This window comes from Schistocerca nitens, chromosome 11 (assembly GCF_023898315.1).
Source record: "Schistocerca nitens isolate TAMUIC-IGC-003100 chromosome 11, iqSchNite1.1, whole genome shotgun sequence".
Lineage (NCBI taxonomy): Eukaryota > Metazoa > Arthropoda > Insecta > Orthoptera > Acrididae > Schistocerca > Schistocerca nitens.
Window position 1 is genome coordinate 211204262 of NC_064624.1, and position 25594 is coordinate 211229855.

Genomic DNA, 25594 nt, shown 5'->3' on the forward strand with positions numbered 1-25594 from the left:
GAGAGTTCAAAGAAGGGGAGCACGATTCCTATTACCGAGAACTAGGGGAGAGAGAGTTCAAAGAAGGGGAGCACGATTCCTATTACCGAGAACTAGGGGAGAAAGTGTTAGCGACACGATACGGGATTTGGGTGGATATCATTAAATCGGAGGCTATTTTTGTTACGGCGGACAGAACCTTCTCACGAAATTTCAATCACCAACTTTCTCCACCGAATGCAAAAATATTTAATCGGTGCCGACATACGTAGGGAGAAACGCTCGACGTAATAAAATAAGGGAATCGGAGCTCGCACGGAAAGATATATAAATGTTCGTTTTTTCCACACACTGTTCGAGACCGGAAATAATAGAGAAGTATCGCAAAAGTGTTTCGACGAACCCTCTGACGGGCACTCCAGTGCGATTTGCGTATCCGCAGAGGTGTAGACGTAGCGCTCGAGATACGCACCTGTGCGCAACTCTCTCTTACCTCCGGCTCTGCCGGCACGGACAGCGGTGGGGGTGGCTCCCTGACGGGGGTGGACGAGCTGGACGAGGAGGCGGAGGCGGAGCTCCGGGCCGACCCGCCCCCGACGCTGTGGTGCCGTTTGAGGGTGCTCGAGTTGCTGCCGCCGTCCGCGCCGCCCCCGCCGTCCGGCGTCGAAGGCATCTGGCACGACCGCCGCCTCCGCACCGAACCTGCGAGATGGGCAGTCGAAATTCAGTTTTCTGACTGTGACGGACAGGAAAGAGCAAAGGTGGCCACTCGACCAGAGCCGAGAGACACATGGTGCTCAGACAGAGTGGCAGCTACCGAGCTAATCGACAGCTGACGTCCGATTTCTCACCTGACACTGTCCTCACTCTGGGCTACACGAGTCGTGGTCGGCACTCGGTTGCCGATTACAGGCGACACGGGCAGATTTCAAACAAAAAAGAACGATTGGGAGAAAAACGAGAACAAATAAAAGAAGTCAACAGGACTACGAATGTTATACGGTACATTATTAGAAGTACAAGAATAATTGCATTTAAGCTGATCAATTGAATAAAAATAATAATAAAAGTCATCCGATTAGATTTAAAACTACAAAAATTTTGCTGCATCTGATGAGATTTGAACCTACAGGCTTCTACTTGTCAAGTTTATACCTTAAACACTTCACTAAGGTAGAATGTTACATTTATAGCTCTGGTGACCCAGTTGTAATGATGAACTGTGGTCTTCAAAAAATTCAGCTTCACACAATGTCGTGTGAAGCTTATCTGATGCGAGCCAATCTCTGTAACTACAATAACTGTACATGTGACACTGAATCGTGTCTTGGGCAGAAGGATCCAGTAGTGTTTGGTCAGTGCTAAGCATGAAACGTGTGTATATCATTAGCTTTTGTGTGTGTGTGAACAAACCCAGACAAGGGACTGGAAGCAAAGTGATCAATTATTGTTGAAGTTCGGCAACAGCAAATGATTTGGGTGTGAGGCTGAGTGCTCAGATTGGAGGAAACCAGCTCTGGTGAGTGAAGTGTCAAGTATCATCTCATTTGAATCGGACTGTAGTGACAACCGTACTGTGTTACGTGTGCCTCTTTTAAGAACGTGACTGTCTTTTTTTTTTTTTTTCTTCTGCTTCCATCCCATTAGTTCTGTTATCCTTCAAGTTTTTTTGTACAACCACCAGATGGCAACTGAGATGTGACACCATTAGAGTTTTAAGATTTATCTAAGTTATTGTTAAAACAGTGACCGCTCAGAAACAGCTGCCGGCCGGTGTGGCCGAGCGGTTCTAGGCGCTCCAGTCCGGAACCGACCGAGTGCCACGGTCGCAGCCTCGAATCCCGCCTCTGGCACGGGTGTGTGTGATGTCCTTATATCTGCGGTGGTTCATTTACGGGGAAGTTTTTCACGATCAATTACTGCAAAACTTAGCATTCGGAAGAAGGTAACAGAGCAGCAATCCAGTTGTGTCAACTACAATTCTGAGTCTAAGGTGTAACCCTCCAGCAACAATTGTTAGGTACGGAAACCCAATAGTGCACGAATACGAGAAATAATACGTCCGTGCGGCTCATCACCAGATAAAATCGTGAGTCTCGGTAAAACGATAAAAACTGCCATTCTCGCTCCTACGCGACACTTACGGGAACGGGATACTGTATGCTAACTAGAAATACAAAAATAATGACGTGAAACCCATCGAGAATTTGTGAAATTAGAACAGCGTGCCGGAGTGGGACTCGAACCCGGCACCTCCGCCCCTCGTGGGCGAGTGCTCCGCCGACCGAGCGCGACTTGCGACACGGCCTCACAGTACCTCCTCCCCCCCCCGTCTTACGTACTTCACACGAGTTCCTCAGCATTCCTTGCAAGACTAGCACTCCTGAAAGAAGGGACACTGCACTGAAATGGCTCAGCTGCAGTCGAGGGGATTTCCAGCCTGCAGGGGGCCGCGACACAGCGCTCGCGAGGCTCCGTCAGCTGTTAAAGGCAAAGACAGCAGGTTCGAGTCCCGGTCCGACGTAAGGTGTCCGTTCTGGTGCGCAGTGAAAACTGGTTGTGTTCATTCTGGTGCACAGTAAAAACTGGTTATCTGGGAACTTTGGTAAAAATTAAGATGGAAAATTCGTGACTTGCTGTGGTCAGTTAATACAAATTGTCACACAAACATGCTTACCTTTTCTTTTTCTTTTTTTACAATCATATTGACCAACTAGGATCACGTTGACAACTTCAGTTCCTCTTCTTCCTTTGTTGTTGTTTCCTATTTTTTCCAGTATTCCCTCATGTTCTCCCCACGAAGTCTCTTCCTTTCTTCTGTCCGTGTTGTTCCCGATTTTTTATTTCTTCTGCTTTGAAAGCTTTCCAAATTTAGTATTTTGTTTTTAAAATGGTTTCTTTCTGCTATTTGTGATTCTTTGATGTTGTTTCTTTCAAGACCTTTTCTTACTTACTGTAATCCACACTATTGTTGATTTCTTCTTCCAGAAATATAGGAGTATTTGTTTTATATCTAAAAAGAAAGATGATGAGACTTACCAAACAAAAGCGCTGGCAGGTCGATACACACACAAACAAACACAAACAAAAGCACAAAATTCTAGCTTTCGCAACCAACGGTTGCCTCGTCAGGAAAGAGGGAAGGAGAGGGAAAGACGAAAGGATTTGGGTTTTAGGGGAGAGGGTAAGGAGTCATTCCAATCCCGGGAGCGGAAAGACTTACCTTAGGGGGAAAAAAGGACAGGTATACACTCGCGCGCACACACACACATACACATATCCATCCGCATATACACAGACACAAGCAGACATTTGTAAATGGATGTGCGTGTGTGTGTGTGTGTGTGTGTGTGTGTGTGTGTGTGTGTGTGTGCGCGCGCGCGCGCGCGCGCGAGTGTATACCTATCCTTTTTTCCCCCTAAGGTAAGTCTTTCCGCTCCCGGGATTGGAATGACTCCTTACCCTCTCCCTTAAAACCCAAATCCTTTCGTCTTTCCCTCTCCTTCCCTCTTTCCTGATGAGGCAACAGTTTGTTGCGAAAGCTAGAATTTTGTGTGTTTGTTTGTGTTTGTTTGTGTGTCTATCGACCCGCCAGCGCTTTTGTTTGGTAAGTCTCATCATCTTTCTTTTTAGATATATTTTTTCCACGTGGAATGTTTCCCTCTATTATATTCATATCATTAATTTGAACCCAGGAGTATTTGTTTTGTTAGTCTATTTCCATCCATTCGGTAGAGATGTCCAAAACAGGTTAATCTTCGTTTGGCCATTACTTCAGATATTTTCTCTATATTTCTGTAGATCTCCTCAATACTTATTTCCAACCATCTGTAGTTTTCATTGCACCCATTATTTTTCTAATAATCCTTTTTTCCAGTACCTCTAGTTTGTCCACCTTTTAGTTCATTGTTAGGCATTCAGATCCATGTAAACGTTCTGGTCGTACCACTGTGGTGTAGTGTTTTAGTTTTGTTTTTCTAGATATACATTTCTTGTTGTAAATATTTTAGGTCAAACCATATGCTCTCCTTCCGTTTTGTTAATTCTTACATCTATTGCAGATTTTTCTAGACCATTCTGTTGTATAGTGTCTCCAAGCTATTTAAATTTATTTACTCGCTCTATTTTACCTATTTGTGTTTCTATTTATTTTAGTGCATTTTTATATTTGTCATGAATTTTATTTTTCAGCTGAAATTTTGAGACCAGTTCTGTTTGCTAACATTGGGGATTCCCTACTCTTTACAAACATGGTTACTAATTATTACAATTTGCAAAAAATTTTATTAGAATTTTTTTGTTATAATTATGGCTCAATCTACTTTATCATTATGCTCAGTGAAACTGAGACAATTTTTAATAAAAGTAAACCGTATTGGCCCAAAAATAAGTCACCACCACATGTAAACCACACCCCTAAATTCAGAGGTGGGGGGAAATAAAAATAGAAGATGAAAAAAATTGCACGAAAATAAGCTGCACACTGATTGAGAGGAGAAAAGTTACGAAACATTTATCTGTATATACTTGCAGGGTGCAAGTATTACCACAAACATTTGTCCTTGTATTTGATAGAACACCCTGGCAACATCCTTTGTCTTATTAATCTCATCGCTATCAGTTCTGGTATTCACTTCATCACCCTCACTCCTACCGCCGTCCCGACAGGCGGCACCTGTCGAACCCCTCGGAGGTGGACTGACAATACCGAGGACTGCAGAGTGAGAATCCACTCGCACAGAACGATCACCGGTGACTCCTTTGAGGGCACGGTCTACTTCCGGGAGGCAATCTGGATACATTTTTTAGAGGTTGCCCTCAAACAGCAACATCTAGTCATGTCTAGTAGCTGTAGTTTTCAAGTCATTCCTTCAGGTCTTTTGTCCAGCAAGTTTATCTTTTACTTCAGCAGCTAGATGTCCCCCAAAAACATACAAAACTAATACGGCCCTCTTAGCGAGGGCTCCAGACGTGCGATTCCGAATGTCAGACGGCCAGTCGACCGTCAGTAGCGTCATTATCCGGCCCTTTTCTTCGCAGCGTATCACTGAGCCTTTAGTAAATTTTCTTTTTCTCCTCAGAATGATGTAACGGGGTAACCTCCTTCCATCAGCTGTAACAGTTATCTTTTTCTCCTCAGAATGATGTAACGGGGTAACCTCCTTCCATCAGCTGTAACAGTTATCATCACAGTTATCCCCTCCCCCCTCCCCTCCCCCCTACCTGTTCCCCTCCAGGAGATACTTTTTGCGCCTTCACGTCTACTGTCGTATTGCTCGGCACGTTAAAAAATACTTGTGGCTCGTCAGCACCTCCAGTCCGACGAAAAGCGTACGCGTGACACCTTTGCAACTGTGTGACGTAACGCTCGAGCTCGATCCGCTTCTCCTCGACATCTGCCGGCTTCCTTCGTGCCAGTGCAGTACTCCACACAAACTGACGACACCGACCGATACTCGCACGAAATTCTCACTGTGGCACATTCGAGACTTTCGCGACTTCCGAGGCTTTCGGTCGGATAATTTCTCGTCAGATAGGCACCCCGTCTTTCCTCTTATCTTGCACGTAGGAAAGAAACTTAGCTTCCAGTTCCACATACTTGCCACATTACAGTTCCCTTAACAATTTTATCGACGAAACTGTCTCGTTTCATTCTCCTTCTGAAGAGACACGACATTACACACGTTACGCTCCTCCAGTCCGTACTTTTTTCTGGCCCCTCTTTCGGTCACAGTTTCGGCACGGTGCACAGTTGTAAATCTGTAGCTCGCACCGTAACTGTGCCGAATTCCTCGGCTCGAAGGTGGTTTTCGCTCTACTCTGTCGTGCGTACTGTCACAAAATGGACTTTCTTAGCAGTATCCGAATGCAACTGAATTATAAACTAACAAAATAATACCGAAAGACCTACACAATGTTAATGCCAATCAAACACTGGTAAAAGTTTGCACTGTCGCGTAAAAAAATGCAGCGTCACCTATTCGAGATACGGACACTAGTTTGTACGGCAAATGTTTGTAGGGAGACGAGGCAGCAGATATAAGCCGCAACATAAATTTTCGAGGATCAAATTCAGGTAAATAGTGTGGCATATATTCGAGTCGATGCAGTAACTGAATAAGTTAGATTGCACGCTCTAAGTCTCCGTATCAAATTTTGTGAGAAACTCAAAAGTAGACGAGGATAATAAAGTTTACAAACGGTAGATGGTATTACCGACCTGCTCTCTGGATAGTGCCCACGTTGACGTTCACAGAATCCGCCAGGTCGACCGACGGGGAGAAGACGGACGTGGGCGTGGTGGCCGCCGTCGAGGGAGAAGGCGTCGATGGGGTGCAGGCCACGGTCTCACCCACCTCCTTCAGCTGCCGCGTGATCGACGTCAGCGGCAGCTTCGGGTTCACCGACGGCTTCCGCTTGATCGTGCCCGTCGTCGGGAAGTCGCACTCGAACCTGCGGGCGGAACGGGGCAGAGGCGGGGGTCAGAACACCGCAGTACCGGCAGGTGCCACCGCCTCAGCGGGGATACTGTCGGGTGTCCGAGTGTCCCAATTTGTGATCTCCCAGTATACCTCGGCACAATTCTGTCAATCTGAACAAGTTTTGTCGTAATATAGATTTGGTCAATTTTCTTAAAATAATGGAAACAAATTGTTTGCAGTGAATGGATAATTTGCTTAAATGAAGAGGATTCATTCTGACAAGCATCTCGAGAAAGTTATTTTTTCCTCAGTACTGACGAGATAACAGTCGATTGTAAGTTTAGAATCCCGATAACTCGGAAATTGGTGGAACTCTAACAAAGGTGATACTGCTAGAAGACTAAAATAGGTAAGCAATTATTCCAGTGCACTCTTATTTTGCTTGGGTTACTTTCTATCTACATATCGATTGCAGTCTTTGATGCAGGGACAAAATCTGGTTAAAGAGCTGCTGACAGCAAAACTGGGAAGCTAAAGGAGGAGACAGAATTATTCTATACGGGCAGTCTTTGTCTGTCTCTCTGCATAATACAGTGAGAGTCGGCTGCCTGCACTTCGGTGGAGTGGGGGGTTACGGGGAGGGCAGGACGGAAAGGGGTGGGGGCGGGGGACTGCTTTCACCTAAGATTAACTTTTCCTGCAGATACACATGCACAACATCAGTAATTATTTTCTCTTGTCAAAACATTCCCTTTGATGTGCCAATGCAACATAACACACAGCAAAGTTGTCTGCCCTCCGTTTATAGCTTTCCTCAACATTTTCCCTCCCTCAGCCCCCTGGAAACAGTCTAATAGTATTGAAACCCAGACACGGCATATTCACTTATCAATGTTTTCACTCGTCGAGGTCGGTACAGGGTCGTCACCTTTTATCTTTCTCGTGCGTATTTTCCTAACAACTTTCTTATAACAAGGGGACCTCACACACTGGCTCTCTCCAATTTTCTTTGTACTTACAAATTTGGCCGTAAGATTCCGGACGTGAATTTCATAAAGCAGCGCAGCAACACAATTATAAAAAAGTCGGAATAAAACTGCCTTCGAAGAGTAGACGTTTGGAGTCCTGCCGTATACGAAACGGCTGAAACTCACTGACGGGACCTGCAGTAGCAGAGTATCGTGTAAAGTTTTCTAATTGTGAAGTTGGCATTTCAGGTCTCAGTAGGGGCCACATTTATTACTTTTCTTTCAGTTCTTTATTTATTATCACATTGAAATGCTAAATAACAAACAACGTATGATATTTTTGATAAAAGTAACATTCTTATTTATAATTGCTAACTGCATAACAAGAAATTAAAACTTTGATAAGACACACAAAATGTCTGCAGATTCCATTAATAACATTGAAATGTTTGAACTTAAGTGATCTTAACAATCTTCTAATTTTCAAAGTATCCACTTTCCTTTAAAAAAAATCCATAATGGTATTGCTCTAGAAAATTGAAAAGTGTCAGCCCGTAAGGTCCCCTCCGGAAAGTCGCTCTACTCGTCCCACACCCCGCCACCGCTCCGCTCTCCCCGCTGCCGGACCTACACGCACCCGGCGGCCGCCGTGTTGCCGGAGAGCGTGGAGGCGGTGCCGCCGCTGCCGGCCGCACTGCCGCAGCACCCGTCACTCAGGCAGCCGCTCGAGCTGGAGCCGGTCGAGACGGCGTCCGCCGCCGTGCCCCCGCCCCCGCCGGGCGAGTCCGAGGGCGAGCCCGCGCCCCCAGTCACGCCGGACCGCGCGCCGCCGCCCCCGAGCGCGGGCGCGATGGAACTGACGGAGCAGGAGCGCGCCTGCGCCAGCTGGTCCAGGTCGTCCTGCGCCAGCTCGTCCACCAGCGCCCGGTAGTTGTCCATCAGCTGGCGGCCAAACTGAAACAGACACAGTAGTCGTCCGTCAGCTGGCGGCCACACTGAAACAGACACGGTAGTCGCCCTTCGGGCGGGAACCGAACTGAAACGGACACCGTACTTCTCCGTCAGGTGGTGGCCGAACTGAAACGAAACACAGTAGTTCTCCGTCAGCTGGCAGCCGAACAGTTTAACAGACGACAGTTTTCCACTAGCCGGCAGACAACCTGAAACAAAACACAGTAATCGTCCGGCAGCTGGCGACCGAACTGAAACGGACGCCATAGTCACCCGAACTGAGAGACCGAGGCATCCGTCACCGAGTGGAGCGGCGGCTCTTTTAGTGTCGGCACCTCCGCATCGCCGCAGTTTCAGCTAGTACATTACGGATGTTTTAGATTCTAAAACCTGTGTGGGTAACGAACACAAAACAGAGAACTGCAGCCAGCTACTCGCTCAAAATATTTGTTTATTCCCGTAAACCAGTTCTCAAAACTTTTCAGGTTCACCTTTAGACGGGCCACACGGAAATTACAGGCTTATCGGAACAGCGTCGTGCCGACTGCCGTTTCCTTTACGCACACTGTCCGGCTGACGAGGAGCCAGGGCAGAAACCTCAGACAGGTGGGTCCGCCTAAACGTCTTCTCCGGGACAGGCCTCTCACTCGGCTGTGAAGTGTCTGCCGCTTTCCCATCTGGCAGAATAAAAGTGTGCGCGAGACTGGGCCCGAAACACGGAACCTCACCTACCGAGAGTGACACGATTTACACTCCTTTCGAGGTTTTGCCGCACGTATTACGCTTTAGCGGACCCGAAACTTGACGACGAGGTCTCCAGTTGACGTAGGCGGTAGAAATACGATAAAACTCACCAGATATTCTTCGAGTCTCTGAACGAGTAGAGTGCTTCCAGATTTGCATCGCTGTAAGTGACTGCTGCAGAATGAGAGACACTCAAATTTGTCTTTCCTCCCGTCAGTCTTTACGAGTCGAAAGTGGAAAAGACTCGGCAGTAGTGACACAATTAGTTTGCAAGATCGATCCCGACGCTTCCTTCGTGGACTGGCACTCCGAGAAGAAACAGTGTGTTTAGTTCTGGGTTAGAAATTGGGCGATACATTTTGTTCAGTTTCTCATATTTTCCAGTCAATTAGGCAGTCACAGGTGTGCACTGTATCTTCACTGCAGACTTAATTCCACTCGTCACTGATGAAGGTAACAGACAAATTCACATCTGTGTCACTCTGAGGCAGTCTCTCAGACACACTCTAGTCCAGACACGATCTCGTACTTCTAAAGACGTTCCACGAACGTACGGCGAGTTTCGCCACATTTTTGCTGCCCGTTTCATTCGGAGAACCTGTCATTAAATTCGACACCTGTTAAATCACGGTAATGCAGAAAACTGTAGAAGAATACATTAGAAGCACTGCGACAAAAGGAACACATTCTCAGTTCGAGTCCCAGTCTGGCACACAGTTTTAATCTGGCAGGAGAGCTCGCACTGACGACCGTTTCTGACAGAAGTTTTTGATACACTCTGACACAAAATCTTCAGATTTTGTAGTGTCCGAGTGTGATTCGGAGGGATCACAACGGCAGAGAAGGAGGAAACTGTACTAAATCTATCTTTTAAAAGCACAGGAATAAATTGTACAAATAAACGGTGCTGAATATAGTGAACTGCTGAGAGTGACAAATGACAGCACTTCCTGTCGTGCTACAGAGTGAAACTGTTTTGTGTCCGTGCTCTGACAAAAGTCCAAACTTTGTGAGCAGACTACCACAATAACGAAAGACGACCGTGCAGTACAGAAGTAGCGCCGCGACAAACCGCCGGGCGCAGACCGACAGCTCGTACGGACGGCGCGGGCAGGCGCTCACCTTGGCGAGGCGGATGCCGACGACCCACCGGTGCAGCGAGGCCTCGTCCTCGGCACACAGGAACTTGATGTACTTGGTCGACTTGGGCTGCTGCAGGCGCGGGTGCTTGATGGCGAAGCAGAAGTCGGTCGGCGCCTTGTACTTCTTGCGCCAGCCCACGCCGTAGTAGACCTGCAAAGCGACGGCGGTTTCAGTACACTGGGGAGGCAGCTGGTCGTGTGCTGTCTCTGTGGCTTTACCAGGAAATGGACGTGACAACTACACTATTGGCCATTAAAACTGCTACACCACGAAGATGATGAGCTACAGCGAAATTTAACAGACAGGAAAAAAGATGCTGTGATATGCAAATGATTAGCTTTTCACAGCATTCACACAAGGTGCTAACATGAGGAACGTTTCCAACCGATTTCTCATACACAAACAGCAGTTGACCGACGTTGCCTGGTGAAATGTTGTTGTGATACCTCATGTAAGGAGGAGGAATCCGTACCGTCACGTTTGTGACTTTGATAAAAGTCGGATTGTAGCCTATCGCGATTGCGGTTTATCGTATCGCTCGAGTCGGTCGAGATCCAATGACTGTTAGCAGAATATGGAATCGGTGGGTTCAGGAGGGTAATACGGAACGCCGTGATGGATCCCCACGGCCTCGTATCACTAGCAGTCGAGATGACAGGCATCTTATCCGCACGGCTGTAACGAATAGTGCAGCCACGTCGCGATCCCTGAGTCAACAGATGGGGACGTTTGCAAGACAACAACCATCTGCACGAACAGTTCGACGACGTCTGCAGCAGCACGGACTATCAGCTCTGAGACCGTGGCTGCGGTTACCCTCGATGCTGCATCACAGACAGGAGTGCCTGCGACGGTGTACTTGACGACGAACCTGGGTGCACGAATGGCGAAACTTGATCACGATGGTCGCATCCGTGTTTGGCGACATCGCAGTGAATGCACATTGGAAGCGTGTATTCGTCATTGCCATACTGGTGTTATCACCTGGTGTGATGGCATGGCGTGCCATCAGTTACACTTCTCGGTCACCTCTCGTTCTCATTGACGGCACTTTGAACAGTCGACGTTACATTTCAGGTGTGTTACAACCCGTGGCTCTACCCTCCGTTCGATCCCTGTGAAACCCTGCATTTCAGCAGGATAATGCACGACCGCATGTTGCAGGTCCTGTACGGGCATTTCTGGATACAGAAAATGTCAGGCTGCTGCCCTGGCCAGCACATTCTCCAGATCTTTCACCAACTGAAAACGTCTGGTCAATGGTGGGCGAGCAACTGGCTCGTCACAATACGCCAGTCAGTACTCTCGATGAACTGTGGTATCGTGTTGAAGCTGCACGGGCAGCTGTACCTGTACACACCACCCAAGCTCTGTTTGACTTAATGCCCAGGCGTATCGAGGCCTTTATTATGGCCAGAGGTGGTTGTTCTGGGTAATGATTTCTCAGGATCTATGCACCCAAATTGCGTGAAAAATGAAATCACATGTCAGTTCTAGCATAATATATTTATCCAATGAATACCCATTTATCATCTGCACTTCTTCTTGATGTAGCAATTTCAATGGCCAGTAGCGTACTTACGTACACCCCATTTCAGACATTGTTCAAACCAATAAAATTACCATCTCCTGACAGTGAACTTCTCCACAAAATTAAATAAACTGACCTCAAAACTCTGTGTTACTTTTAAATATATGTTAGTTATTTATTTGTTTGCTTTTCCAGAAATCAGTAGTGCCATAAGGACTTGTGTTACATCTGACTGGGTATTCTCCACACAGGGTGGTTATAATTAAACTTTCACTACTCGGGTCAAGGTAAACAGGAAACGATTTACCATACGGGTAAACAACTGCACAGGAATGAAGTCCAGATTGTGTGTTTCGTCAGTAGTGTCACCGATACGACTCCCGTCGAGTGCCGGTTCCGTAGTGTCTAAACACGAGCGATACAGTTGCAGACGTCTACACGGATCCGGACGAGGTGAGGGGGGCTTTACTCGTAAAACAGTTTTATCCGAAAGATGGCAACCGTGTCGCTACTCTTCGAGAGTACTGACACGTTTAAGGAATACGGAGAGACTTCTTTCCACACTGGGGTCGAAGAATCCCATTCGGAAGTTCGAATTACCTGGCGATTCGTGAACAGCTCACGAGAGGTGCCGACAGCCAGTCGTACTACACTCTGTCACAGAAGTTACTGTCGTCACTGCCGAGAATACCGGACACGACGTACGATCTTCAAGCGGTGCACGTCTGTGTCACAACAGTCGAGAATTCCGCGGGCTCACTGTTCGAGAACTGCTGCGAGCGACTGCGAAACGGTAGCCGCACGAACTTCACAGTACTCGCGGAGTTTTGCAATGTGACGCAGACGTCACGTTTCTCGCAAAGGTCTAAATTGGTTACACGTGACCTAGGAAGGTTTTTGTAGTGTGACGAAGCACATTTTACACTCACTGTCGCTGTGAACACACTCGTGTCGCATCTGGGAATTGTCATCGGCAACAAATGTTCACGAAGTCCTCCCGCACGATAAACGAGTCGACCGTGTGGTACGGCTTCGAGGCATGGTTCACGATCGCTCCAAATTTTTTTTTCTCCTTTTCATTCTTCACATCAGTTGCCTTTGCCGACACGTAACCAAATTGACACCTACCCACCTAACCCAGATCTCGGGTCGTACTACGAGTCAATTTATCACAAGAACCAGGTATTTTGCTTTCACATCCGTTGTCTTTGCCAGCACGTAACCGAACTCTCATCTACCGACATAACCCAGACGTCGAGCTTTACTACAGATCAGTCTGCATCACAACCACACTTTCACATCTGTTCGCTTCACCAACTTACAATCGTACTGCCATCTAATAAGCAAGTCTAGACCTCAGGCTACATTGCAGATCACTTCCATCACAACCTAGATTATGCCTCCGAGACAAAGTTAATAATATATATATATGTAAAAACAAAGATGATGTGATTTACCGAACGAAAGCGCTGGCAGGTCGATAGACACACAAACACACACACAAAATTCAAGCTTTCGCAACAAACTGTTGCCTCATCAGGAAAGAGGGGAAGGAGAGGGAAAGACGAAAGGATGTGGGTTTTAAGGGAGAGGGTAAGGAGTCATTCCAATCCCGGGAGCGGAAAGACTTACCTTAGGGGGAAAAAAGGACGGGTATACACTCGCACACACGCACATATCCATCCACACATATACAGACACAAGCAGACATATTTAAAGACCAATTTTAAAGACATATTTAAATATGTCTGCTTGTGTCTGTATATGTGTGGATGGATATGTGCGTGTGTATACCTGTCCTTTTTTCCCCCTAAGGTAAGTCTTTCCGCTCCCGGGATTGGAATGACTCCTTACCCTCTCCCTTAAAACCCACATCCTTTCGTCTTTCCCTCTCCCTCCCCTCTTTCCTGATGAGGCAACAGTTTGTTGCGAAAGCTTGAATTTTGTGTGTGTGTTTGTGTGTCTATCGACCTGCCAGCGCTTTCGTTCGGTAAGTCACATGATCTTATAAACACTTTTAATGGACAAAAGCAGAAACTGAAAAAATATTTTGTTAGTACTATCGAGGTTGACACATTTCCTACAAAGTCATTAACACTATTCGAACATAACCAGAAAGGAATATCTTGCAAAAATTATGTTTAATTAGCACGTCAGTAGTGCTAATACTTATCAAATGACGAGCTGTCTATTAGCTAGGCACCGACTGGCAGATCCAGTACCACACACACACACACACATTACGGACACGAGCTCAATAATGAGGACAGGCGGTGTCGGTGCCTATGGGTGCTCGAAGCTGAGGAGGTGGTTGAGGTGGTTAGTGTTTAACGTCCCGTCGACAACGAGGTCATTAGAGACGGAGCGTAAGCTCGGGTTAACGAGGGATTGGGAAGGAAATCGGCCGTGCCCTTTCAAAGGAACCATCCCGGCATTTGCCGGAAACGATTTAGGGAAATCACGGAAAACCTAAATCAGGATGGCCGGAGACGGGATTGAACCGTCGTCCTCCCGAATGCGAGTCCAGTGTGCTAACCACTGCGCCACCTCGCTCGGTCGAAGCTGAGGTTACGAGCGAACGAGAACTTACGGTGCGCGGATAGCCCCGTGTAAAGTTTAGGCATTTCACACTACTCTGTTAAGAACTTTTTTATAATTTACTCTCTCGTTTTTTGAGCGTGTCATTTTTTCTGCAGTTCCACTACACACGAAATTAAATGAGTGTCAAAGACGACTACACTGACATTAAAATGTTTCAGGCCCAAACTCGGAAAAGAAATCGGAGGCCCGCACGTACCACCTCTGTCAGCTCCCGCCCCCGTCGACTGCACACTCACCTGGTTGACGTCGAAGGAGGCGAGGTGCGCGAGGTCGCGGGCAGAGGACCCGCCCCCGCCGCCGCGCGCCTTCTCCTTGGGCAGGTAGTAGAGGCCGGAGGCGCGCAGCACGAAGTGGTGCCGCTTCCAGCCCTTCTTCGAGTCCGACTTGAGGAACAGCGGGCCCTCCACCTCCGGCACGCCCGCTCCGCCCGAGAAGAATTCCTGCGCAGAGAAAACGGCCCCGTCACTCTATCCGTCCGGCCGTCACGCCGAGAGCCACTTCCCGCTCCGGCGCGCCCGACGCACCGTCGCCCGGTACGTACCTCGAGCAGCAGGGTGCGGGAGTGGTCGTCGAAGTCCGACTGCGCGCAGCCGCGCTGCCCGGGCGGCAGCAGGAACAGCTCCGGGCCGGTGAAGAGCGCCACCTTCTCGGGCCGCTCCACGAACAGCAGCTTGTTCTTCGAGTCGCGGGTCCACATCAGCAGGTTCTCCACCAGCAGCTCGTGATCCTCGTAGGCACGCTCTGTCCACAGAGAGGAGCCGACATTCAGAACACTCCCTCCTCGAATTTCACTTATTCACTTCGGGACCTACACGTCACGCGACAGAGCGAAATGTAACCGTGGCTGTAGCGGAACGTGCCTACCCCGTAGCACGAGCGACTCCGTACGAGTACACCCTTTACGGGTGAGCTCCACCTTCCCACGACTCTGGCGACGGACGGTAGTCAGTCGTACTACAGCCGAGTAAACCCACCAGTTCAGTTCCGTTCCGTTCCGTGCCGGTGTAACCTAATTTTGCGAAATTACGTCCGGAAAGTTAAAGTGAGAAGTATTTATAATGTAGTCCGGTACAGACAGTGAACGAGTTCAGATATATACAACATCAGAGAACAGAAAATGAAATCCCCACCCCTCTCCATCGCAAAGTGTCGAGGCATCCTCCTCGATCGACGATCGGTACGAGGCACTCGCGGGGCCCCTAAATTGGGACAGACGTACGGAGACGCTCTGCGTGCCGACGAATTGTCCAAATTTTAGCCCGAATCCCCCTCCTAACTTTCCACGTCGTCTGTATTGTTCTATCCGTCCAGTTTTTTTCTGCCACAGCCTATAACTTACGTACGAGGACTATCTGGTACGTCAGTTGCGTCAATTTACGAAAAGGATACGAGTGCACTAATAGTTTCTTTATTAAGCTGCACACAACTTCCAGCACCGACACTCAGCTACACAGTGCGAACAAAAACACAGATACACTGCGAACGAAAATGCGGACGGCTAGCCGAGCCTACGGTCGCGCCACACCGTCCAGCCACGAGTGACAGCCGTGCGACATTCTCGATACGTCGCGAGCGTCAGTTGCGGCCGGGAGAGTATCCCACGTAGCTGCGAATGCGTTACGTCAGAGTGAATTGGAACGTCGGCAAATTGTCGGTGCTCGTACGGTGCAGTGCTTTCGCGACCGAGGGAGTCCAGTGTTTTTTGTACTGAAAGGTACCGTGTCAGAGACTTCAGTTGCTCGCAGTGAGAGTGGAAAAACTTTTGCTGCAACTCGTGAAGCTACGAAAGAGTGTCGACCGGTCGTGGCGGACAGTCACCGCAGAGGACGGTGACAGAAAATGAGACGACGACAGTCGCAGGAGTCACTGCAGTACCGAACGTCCCGCTCGCAAACGACCCCGTCGTCACCAAAACGACACGGAGGGAGCACGGCAATCTGGAATTCCAGTGATGCAAAAGATCAAACAGGAAAATGTGGTGTCAAAGTCATAAAACCCGACTACGGAGCAACAGAAAAATGTCATTCGGTCGGACGGTTCATTTCACACAGTCTACGACTTCGGGTCGAGTTTACGTCACGAGAACGAAATGTGGCTGGGGCCGGTGACGATTCGGCCAGCCGTGCCGCGGTATTCCGAGGGCCTCGAGGTTACTCTGTAAGGTCGAACTACTGCCACCACCGCCCCGAGCGCGGTCCGTCCCGTGGCACAACGTTTGTTCTCTGACGGTGATGCCGTGTTCTGCGACGGCGGCGCCCCGGTTCGTACAGCTCGCATAATCAGAGCCCAGTTTTACGAGTACGAGGTCGAACTGTCCTCTCCTGGCCACCGCAATCTGCGGATCCAAGTACTATTGATGTTTAGTGGTCTATATTGGAGGGCTGGGTGTGTGACTGCAGTCCACCTCCACGGTCATTACCCAAACTTGCGACCATTTTGCAGGAAGTAAAGAATGAGATTTCACTGAAAACCACACGTCACCTGTACGTATCCATTCTGGGACAACTGAAAGGTGTTTTGAATGCAAACTGTTTCGCTGCACTACTGGGCAAGCTAATGTGTTGCATTTTTGGCGTTTCTGGTTTTCTGTGCAACCCCCGCACCCGCCTCTCACCACAATGCCCCACTGTTTTTCGAAATAACTGCCCATTAGATTAATGCACTCGTCCTATCGAAGAACGAGTTTCTCGAAGCCCTTGTCGTGTAATTCTGGCAACTGTGAACCGAGCATCACTTTGACACTCTCTTCTAACTTGTCGTCACCTCCAAATCACTGTGACGTCACTACTTTTTCACCTTCAGAAACAGGTGGAAATCACTGGGTGACAAATAAGTTCTGTACAGAGAATGATCGATTGCGTCCCAGTCGAAACTGTTCGGAAACGTTCATGTGCACAGGGCAGTACGTACCGTTGTGTTACCGTACACAACAATGTGCCAGAATTCGACTCTCAGATCTTTCGCTCTGGACGGTTCCTCTGAACATGTAGTTCACAGTAAGTTTCAGACTTCATCGTACCGCCTCTTCCCATAAAATCAGCAAGAAGTATTTCCTTTCTGTCCCAAAAGACAGCAGTTACCGGTTTTCACGTGGAAAAAAATTTTGCGGCACTTCAGAGGCTGGTGTGTCCCTCTCAAATGGTCGTTTTCCCCTCCACGTTGCCGTTTTCGACCCCCACATCACGGCTCGTCACTACATGACTGTGTAATTCTTCCCCTTCTGCAGAAAAATTAACATGGCTCGCAATCCCCTACTTTTGCGGACACCGTTCAGAAGCTTTGTGACGCTCTGTGCACAAATTTGTAAAACTGTTGTCTGCGATATCAGAGAGGAAACTGGCTGACGATTCTGTAATTGTGAAATGCTGAAATGTGCCAGTCGTGTCATTAACCTTCACCTGCAGTAATTATCTCATTCCACTTTCATCCCCACCAGGGACGTCCGTCCGATCTTTCCAAAACAAATGGCACCATTTCTTTCAGAAGTCGTGATGTTCTCTGTTTGCATTGCATGACGAGCGCCTACCGGTTTCACATTTTTTCGCACGTCACTCCCGGGTGGCGAGATTTTCGAATACGGCAGCCGATCCCATTTACAGTGACAGCGCAGACGACAGCCTGCAGCCTTTCCACAAGTGGGCACCGCAGCTAACCCAAACCACTACGCTAAAAGTATTCTCTCGACGAAAGGGAAGCTACCGACATCGGCCGCAAACGGGTACCGAAATAAATCCGACAGCGACGAGTGAATATTTGTGCGGGGCCGAGACTCCGACAGGAATTTCCCACTTTACGTGACCGATCACCTCCGCAACTTGCGCTATCCGACCGTGCTTCCCGTCCTACCCACATTCCCGACTTCTCGCAGATTACGTACGTATCCCTCCCGTCTACCGGCCCTGTCTCTCACGGCCTCACATGATCTGTACTGAACATATCACCGTTTGCCATACATACATTTACACTTGTGGAGTCTATTCTTTCCGGCACGTCTGAAAGAGCAGACACCAGACGTATAAATATTTTCTGCCAGGGAACACAGATGTTCAATAAATTACGGAACGAAACGAGAAGTAACTTAAAGCAAAATGCCCCAAAAGTCGATCAAAGCACACCCCTCAAATAACACGAACTGTACAGTGCAGGACCAATCTGCCGCCCAGACAGCCGAACACGTTAAACGGCCACTTTCGGGGCGGGGGAGACGAGCCTTCCCCGCACGGAATCCGCTTCGGGGACTGACGACGGGACCCGGTCGGCCGGACGGGGATTTCGGAGGGTTTTCCACAACCGACCGGGTGAATACTGGGTCGGAACCCTCATACGTCCTCAGATACGCGCTTCACAAATATTCCGTACACGTTCTCCTACCGGAACACAGATTTACTCCGGATGCAGACAGAAGGGGTGCACAGATTGCGACAGGAAGGGCACCCGCCCACACGTCGACCCGCGTAACGACCATGACCCCGTAGAAGAAATAGGAAAAGGTGAAAAGACGCAAAGACGGAGGAGATACGCCAGAGGATACTTTAACGGCTGAAGGTAAGGGTCGCAGTCGGTAATTATTTAAAGAAATTAATCGTGTCTGTGACTGCACGACATACTTCCGGAGTACAGTGCACGTCACAGGAGAGCCGTGTGCCCGAGACCCGGGACGGGGACTGCTCACCTCCTCTCACCTTCCACAGCCAAACGACTACACACCGTGACGCCTAGTCACTGGCAGACTTTCAGAGAGGTAAACAGTCAATTAGACCTGTAAGGAATTATACATCTACATTTTCAATTATATTTTAATATCGTATTAGGGTGACACGTTTAATTTTACAATAAAATGGTACGTGGACAAATAATCAATTAACTGCACCGTCTTCGACAGAAACAGGCTACTCCACATGTAGAGGTCGAACCACATTATGCACCGAACCGCTATAATCATTTGTCAGGTCACCCTCCACACCCCACACCCCACGTCCCACGGAGATATTCTCGTATCTCTCGTGACTGCGTCCAGCGTGTTTTCCACAATCAAAATGTGACGCACGTTTCAAAGTGTTTGCACATATTCTATCCTAAGTGCGACACAGGAACCGGCCCAGTATTCGTCTAGGCGGATCGGGAAAACTGTCTAAAACCCACATCCGCACCAGCCGTCAGTCGGCGACTCTGGCTCGGTCCGGAAACCGGCACGGCACGCCTCTCCCGAAATCGAGTGTTTTAATGCACTCCGCTATTGAGGCGAATTCTCTTTCTGACACGTTTTTTAATTTCCAGGCTCCAGTGTTTCTTACCAAAATTGTCCTTCCGATTATCCTCTCCAATAATGCCAATGCCTCTAACGGTGCTTCCCGTCGTCACAAATGTCAGTCACCCAAAAAGGGGGAAGGGAGGAGGAACAGTCGTTTCCACCGTCCGTCACCAAATCGTGTGAGCTCTGCTTCAAAACTGTTCAGATACAGTGCTGTGCCTGCAAGATAAAAATGAAGACGAGGCAGTCCCTTACGATGTACCCGGACAGACGGGAGCAGAAGGCACTACTCTAACCTGCACTGTCAGCTCAGCTGAGGAAGTGACGCTCACCAGCTGCTGGCGTACACTGCGCCGTATCCCCAGCTCTGCCGCTACCGAAATCGGTCGTGGCGTCCTCTATCGAGATGGCCGCGTTTTATTAGTTTTACGGAAAACTGTTGGATGCCAGTAACGAGACGAGATATTGCTATTATTATAAAATATTCCACCTGTTATTGGTAAAAATTATGGCAGCTCAAAAATTACCCAAGTACCACGTATAGTGAAACGACGGTATCTCACCACTCGATACTGGTAACAGAACCGTTCTTCCCGAGTGCCATTCGCACGTTGCACAGAGAAAAACGTTGGTGTGTGTGTGTGTGTGTGTGTGTGTGTGTGTGTGTGTGTGTGTGTGTGTTTGCAATACCCGAGGTATCTTCAACCGAGTCAGTGTAGGTGAATCGCCTAAGTTCCCACATCCTGCCTCTAGAAAAATCTTCTCACACTCAAACACAAATTTTACTCTAGTTGCAGACAGATCAAGTACAGAGGGAAGTGATGACATTGGGGAGGCCAATCACCACCAATTGCCAGCAACATTGCTTCAACCTGTGCAACTGTGCTGACCCGTGAAGTAAACAGGAGAAGAGGAGGAAGAGGAAGACGAAGAGGAAGAGGAAGAGCCACCAATAAAATTGGGACAAACGACCGTAAATGTCTCATCCTTCCTCATCGACACAATACTGGCCGATGCAAAATGATTATTTGATAGCGAAAAACGTGGACTTACAATGCTCCATTCCCCGTACTCACTCAATCAATTTATTACCGAACTTTTTGTTTCTTTATATCAAACAGGAGGGTATAAGATGAACATCAACAAAAGCAAAACGAGGATAATGGAATGTAGTCGAATTAAGTCGGGTGATGCTGAGGGAATTAGATTAGGAAATGAGACACTTAAAGTAGTAAAGGAGTTTTGCTATTTGGTGTGCAAAATAACTGATGATGGTCGAAGTAGAGAGGATATAAAATGTAGACTGGCAATGGCAAGGAAAGCGTTTCTGAAGAAGAGAAATTTGTTAACATCGAGTATAGATTTAAGTGTCAGGAAGTCGGTCCAAATGTATTTGTATGGAGTGTAGCCATGTATGGAAGTGAAACGTAGACGATAAATAGTGTAGACAAGAAGAGAATAGAAGCTTTCGAAATGCGGTGCTACAGAAGAATGCTGAAGATAAGGTGGGTAGATCACGTAACTAATTAGGAGGTATTGAATAGAATTGGGGAGGAGAGGAGTTTGTGGCACAACTTGACTAGAAGAAGGGATCGGTTGGTAGGACATGTTCTGAGGCATCAAGGGATCACCAATTTAGTATTAGAGGGCAGCATGGAGGGTAAAAATCGTAGAGGGAGACCAAGAGATGAATACACTAAGCAGATTCAGAAGGATGTAGGTTGCAGTAGGTACTGGGAGATGAAGAAGCTTGCACAGGATAGGGTAGCATGGAGAGCTGCATCAAACCACTCTCAGGACTGAAGACCGCAACAACAAAAACAACATATCAAACAAAAAATACAGCTAGTGCAGTTTTCACCATATTGCAAGAAGCTAGTGATCCCTTTCGCTACTGCTGTGCGCCGCCGCGCCACCTACCCATGTGCAGCTCGGGCAGGTGCTCGACGACGGCCCAGCCCGGGTCCATGGCGGTGTGGTTCTTGTCGGCGAGCAGCCGCGCCACGTGGCCCGCCGTCATCGACTCGTCCACCAGCAGGCTCTTGGAGCTGCCGTCGCCGCCGAACGCCTTGATGAAGAGCTTCTTCACGCTCGCCTCCCGCATCTTCTCCAGTGCGATCTTTATCTTCTCCGCCTTGGCGCGGCTCGCCACGTCCGTCTGCGACACCGAATCGGTCAGTACCCCACCCCGCCCAAGATGCGGCTGCCGCGAGAGGGGTCAGAGTGCAGTTTTTTTGTTAATAAAATGAAGTGGACCGACAAATCTAAGTCGGTCGCTCGACAATTTTAAATATTTTAATTTTTTGTATGTAATTACCCTATAATTGAGAAGTTCAAAACAGTTTTTAAAAAAAATTTACCTTTCACATTTACTGACTGGCAGCCATTTTTGTTTGTAAGCACGTGACGATGTTTCAGTTTAGAGACGTTAGCAAAAATACTAATATCTCTGCACTGGGTTAAGTTACAACATTGCAATTGGCACAATTGTTTATAGAAAAGTGTCCTTTTAGGCCCAAAAATAACAAACAAGGAGTGAGTTATGAGAGTGTTTTTTTCCTATAGTTAGATGTCATATAGAGCAAGAACACTTACAAATGTTTCCTTGATTTTTTATGAATTTTTGAAATTTGAAAATTTTGATTTTTTTGTAAAGTTTGGTGTTAGTTATCTCAGGTGGGACCGAATATAAAAATATGATTTTTTGCAGAGTTTGTACATCTATGTGATAGCAACATACTGTAGAAATTTCAACATTGATATTCTGACTGTGAACAAAGATATGAATTTTTGAAAATGAGGAGATAATTCACATTACTCTACAACCGATCTTACGTCAGTTGCCTACTCGTGTGCGATATTGGAGGGATATAATCTATTATTATTGAACTGAGGTACTGAATTGTATACAAAAAGTGGAAACATCACTGAAATTAACATTTATATTATTTTTACATAGGCTGCTTAAAAGAAATATTTTCAATTAACATCCTTCGAGATGCGACTGTTCCTAAATCTGGTGGTGAATGTTAAGAACACACATTTCTTCAGACAGCTTCTGCGATATACAATAAGACCCACCAGTCGCTGTTGTAAGTTCGAGCACTGTAAGTTTCCTTAAAACATTTGTCATTGGTATCCAAACTTTGTCACTAGCAGACTTTCAACCTCTGCAAGCCACCACTGTCCATCAGACACACATGCCACTATGTCATTCAACATTAAAGAAAGAGATTTAAATTTACTGACACAATGATCCTCATAAATTTCGGTTTCTGATATTACACAGCATCGAACTAAGTTTTCTGCAGTGCCAAGGAATTTGTGGAAATGCCTTGTTCCTTTTATTGCTCTACAGTTTTCAAATCTGGTTTGAAGTGTCGTTTTCATATACAGAACCACTTCTTTCGTTCTCAATCAGAAAATAGGTAACGCCTTTAATATTATCCTTGCGAAAGACATACGTGTCCTGTACTGTGAGAATTTGGTCTGTGGTTGGTCTTTCAAGGCTGGCTTTACTTCACGTTTTGTTGTACCTCCTACTCCATCACACGCATTTTTACCACAGCAAGCTGCAAAAAAGTGCCATTCGGCCTCCAACCCAAAGTATACTTTGTGGCTGCACATATTTGAAAAATTCTTTTTGTTCTTATACTGACTACCACTTCCATCTGAAAAGTATATCAGTTTCTCAACCCTGGGAAAATTTTCTTTTATTTTATTAAAAACTTTTGAAACACATCTACAGCGAAAGTGTTGTGCTCCAAGTAGTCACTTAGAATGCAAATTGAAGAACTGCAAACTTCATCTTTCTCATTTTTAACGTAGAGAATAAGAGGATGCACTGTTCCCTGGTCAATGACCCAGTGGTGCCCTTGTGTTGCAACCTGAATCACAAATGTAAAATTTTCTGCAAAATCAGCTAGCATTATGCATTCAGTTTCATGAAGTTGTGCTTTTTGTCCTTCAAATACTTACTTTGGATTTTAGAAAGTTAGTGGTGACTTTTGAGTCTTTGTAAGTTGTAATTAATGATTCCAAGTACTCTTCCTGAGATTTAACCACTGGTATCATTTCTTCCCTGTGAGTTGTGACCCACTGTTTGAAGGTAATACTGTCTGGCATTTCCTCATCATATTCGGAAACAATTCGATAACGGTTTCCTTACCAGAGCATTTACTACACAAACTCACCATGCAGTCATTACTGTTAGTGTCACAACCACTAAATCTAGTAACTCATTGTAGTGAAGATCACCGGGTTTTGCACCCGCAATCATCAGTTTGACATTTTTATGATATAAACAAACACATACGGAGTGTGTCCCTGAGGATCCAGGCAAAATACACCACTTAGGGCGGAGGTCACAAAATTTTAACCTTCCAATTTTGCATTCAGGATGAGAATTTTGGAAAGCTACAAGAAGTTCATTTAAATTTGACAGTACTACTAGTTCTGCTTTGTTACTGTAACTCCATTTATAACAACTCGTTTGCTATCTTCGCAACCTGGGCACATTCTACTGTTTTCATCATCTTAATAAAACTGCTGGATCTCTTTAATTGCTTCTTCACTTATACCTACTCCTTTCTTCTTTCATAAAACTGGAAGAATGCCTCGCTCTTTCACTAATTTTCGGGTCAGTTTAACCAAACAATGAGAAATGTTGAATTTGTGAATTATTTTTTTCTCTTGATCGCGAGTCAGGGAATAAACTTAAAATTTTAACTTTTTCCTCTTTAGATATCACTGAACATTTAATTTTTAATTTCTCTATTAAGCTCAAATATTCAATGTCATATGATGCTTGTGGTAGGTTTTCTTCTTCTTTAGAAATAATGTCAGTATCTGTATTATTAAAGCACGATTCCAAGTCTTTTCTAATTTTGTCTCAAATTTGTTGTCCCTATTTTCAATAGTTGCTTTTCTTTTTCTGCTACTTAATTTTATTATTTTCGAAGCAGGAGATACGTCTAACTTAGATCGAGAAAAATCCAATATGTTCACAGCTTCCTCATTAGGAATATAAATGTCATTTACAAGGTTACACGATTCTGGTTCTGGATTCACAACAAATATTTTTGAGTAACAATTTGGGCACAAGGAATTTCCAGGAATCGCATTATGTTTCACTTGAGAAGCTGTTTCACTCTCACAAAACAAGGACAAATGTTCAAGTTTTACTTCCCTCAAACCTTTAGTAATAGGCTTTTTATGAATTTTAAAAGTGGATCGCAGCCGTTTCTTCCAAAAATGTGGTTGTACTTCAGAATATATTTCTTCTCACGATACTCACAGACCGGTGTTACAGAAGAACGTACTCAAAATTTAAACAAAGTTTGTCTACCTTCATCAAAGTCAGACTTTTCAAGTTTTTTGAAACTGAACTGTAAACTGTTTTGTGGCACACTTCACTTGCTATCTGTCCAACAGAGCACTGTTCATCCATGTTATTTCATTCCAGTTAATCTCTCAAAACTAATTACAAATTACACACAGAACAAAGCACATAACACATAACACATTTTACACTCTCGATGAAGTAAGTACATCCACACTAACAGAGGTTTCAGAACACACTGACTACAACAATGTGGCTTAGGCCTCTCCCACCCCTCAATTAAAGCGACCAAGACTTATACGAATAATTTTAAGAACAGTTATTATTATTATTATTATTATTATTATTATTATTATTATTATGTTCTTTAAGTTTGTTTTTGGGTTTTCAGAAATACTGTGGGAAGAAAGTTTATTTATGTTGCAGATAACGTGGTAGACGTCGCCCGACGATCACCACAGAAGTTCGACGTAGCGGCAAGTGGGCGAGGAATAAAACGAATGCCGCAAACAACCGCGAGCCGAGGAAGAGCCCGGGCCGCGAGGGTGTCCAGCTTCCTAGGTCAGCGTCGGACGACGTCAAAGGAAGAGATATTTTCCTTTCTCTTTGTAAGCAGATCGATCGAGTTTCGAAAGGTTCGTGTAAAACGTATAGGCGGGTGAC

At 46.4% G+C, this 25594-nt stretch overlaps 1 protein-coding gene across 1 annotated transcript in view; it reads right to left on the minus strand.

Annotated features, from left to right (window-relative positions):
* Nucleotides 1-25594, minus strand: part of LOC126212794 (abnormal cell migration protein 10-like) — a 563013-nt gene that overhangs the window by 41148 nt on the left and 496271 nt on the right. Inside the window, exons 7-13 of the mRNA XM_049940196.1 lie at nucleotides 21511-21748; nucleotides 14881-15080; nucleotides 14576-14779; nucleotides 10187-10357; nucleotides 8007-8323; nucleotides 6200-6432; nucleotides 473-681 (exon numbers count right to left, since the gene is read on the minus strand). Coding sequence (XP_049796153.1) covers nucleotides 473-681; nucleotides 6200-6432; nucleotides 8007-8323; nucleotides 10187-10357; nucleotides 14576-14779; nucleotides 14881-15080; nucleotides 21511-21748 — 1572 coding nt within the window. The remainder of the gene's footprint in view (nucleotides 1-472; nucleotides 682-6199; nucleotides 6433-8006; nucleotides 8324-10186; nucleotides 10358-14575; nucleotides 14780-14880; nucleotides 15081-21510; nucleotides 21749-25594) is intronic.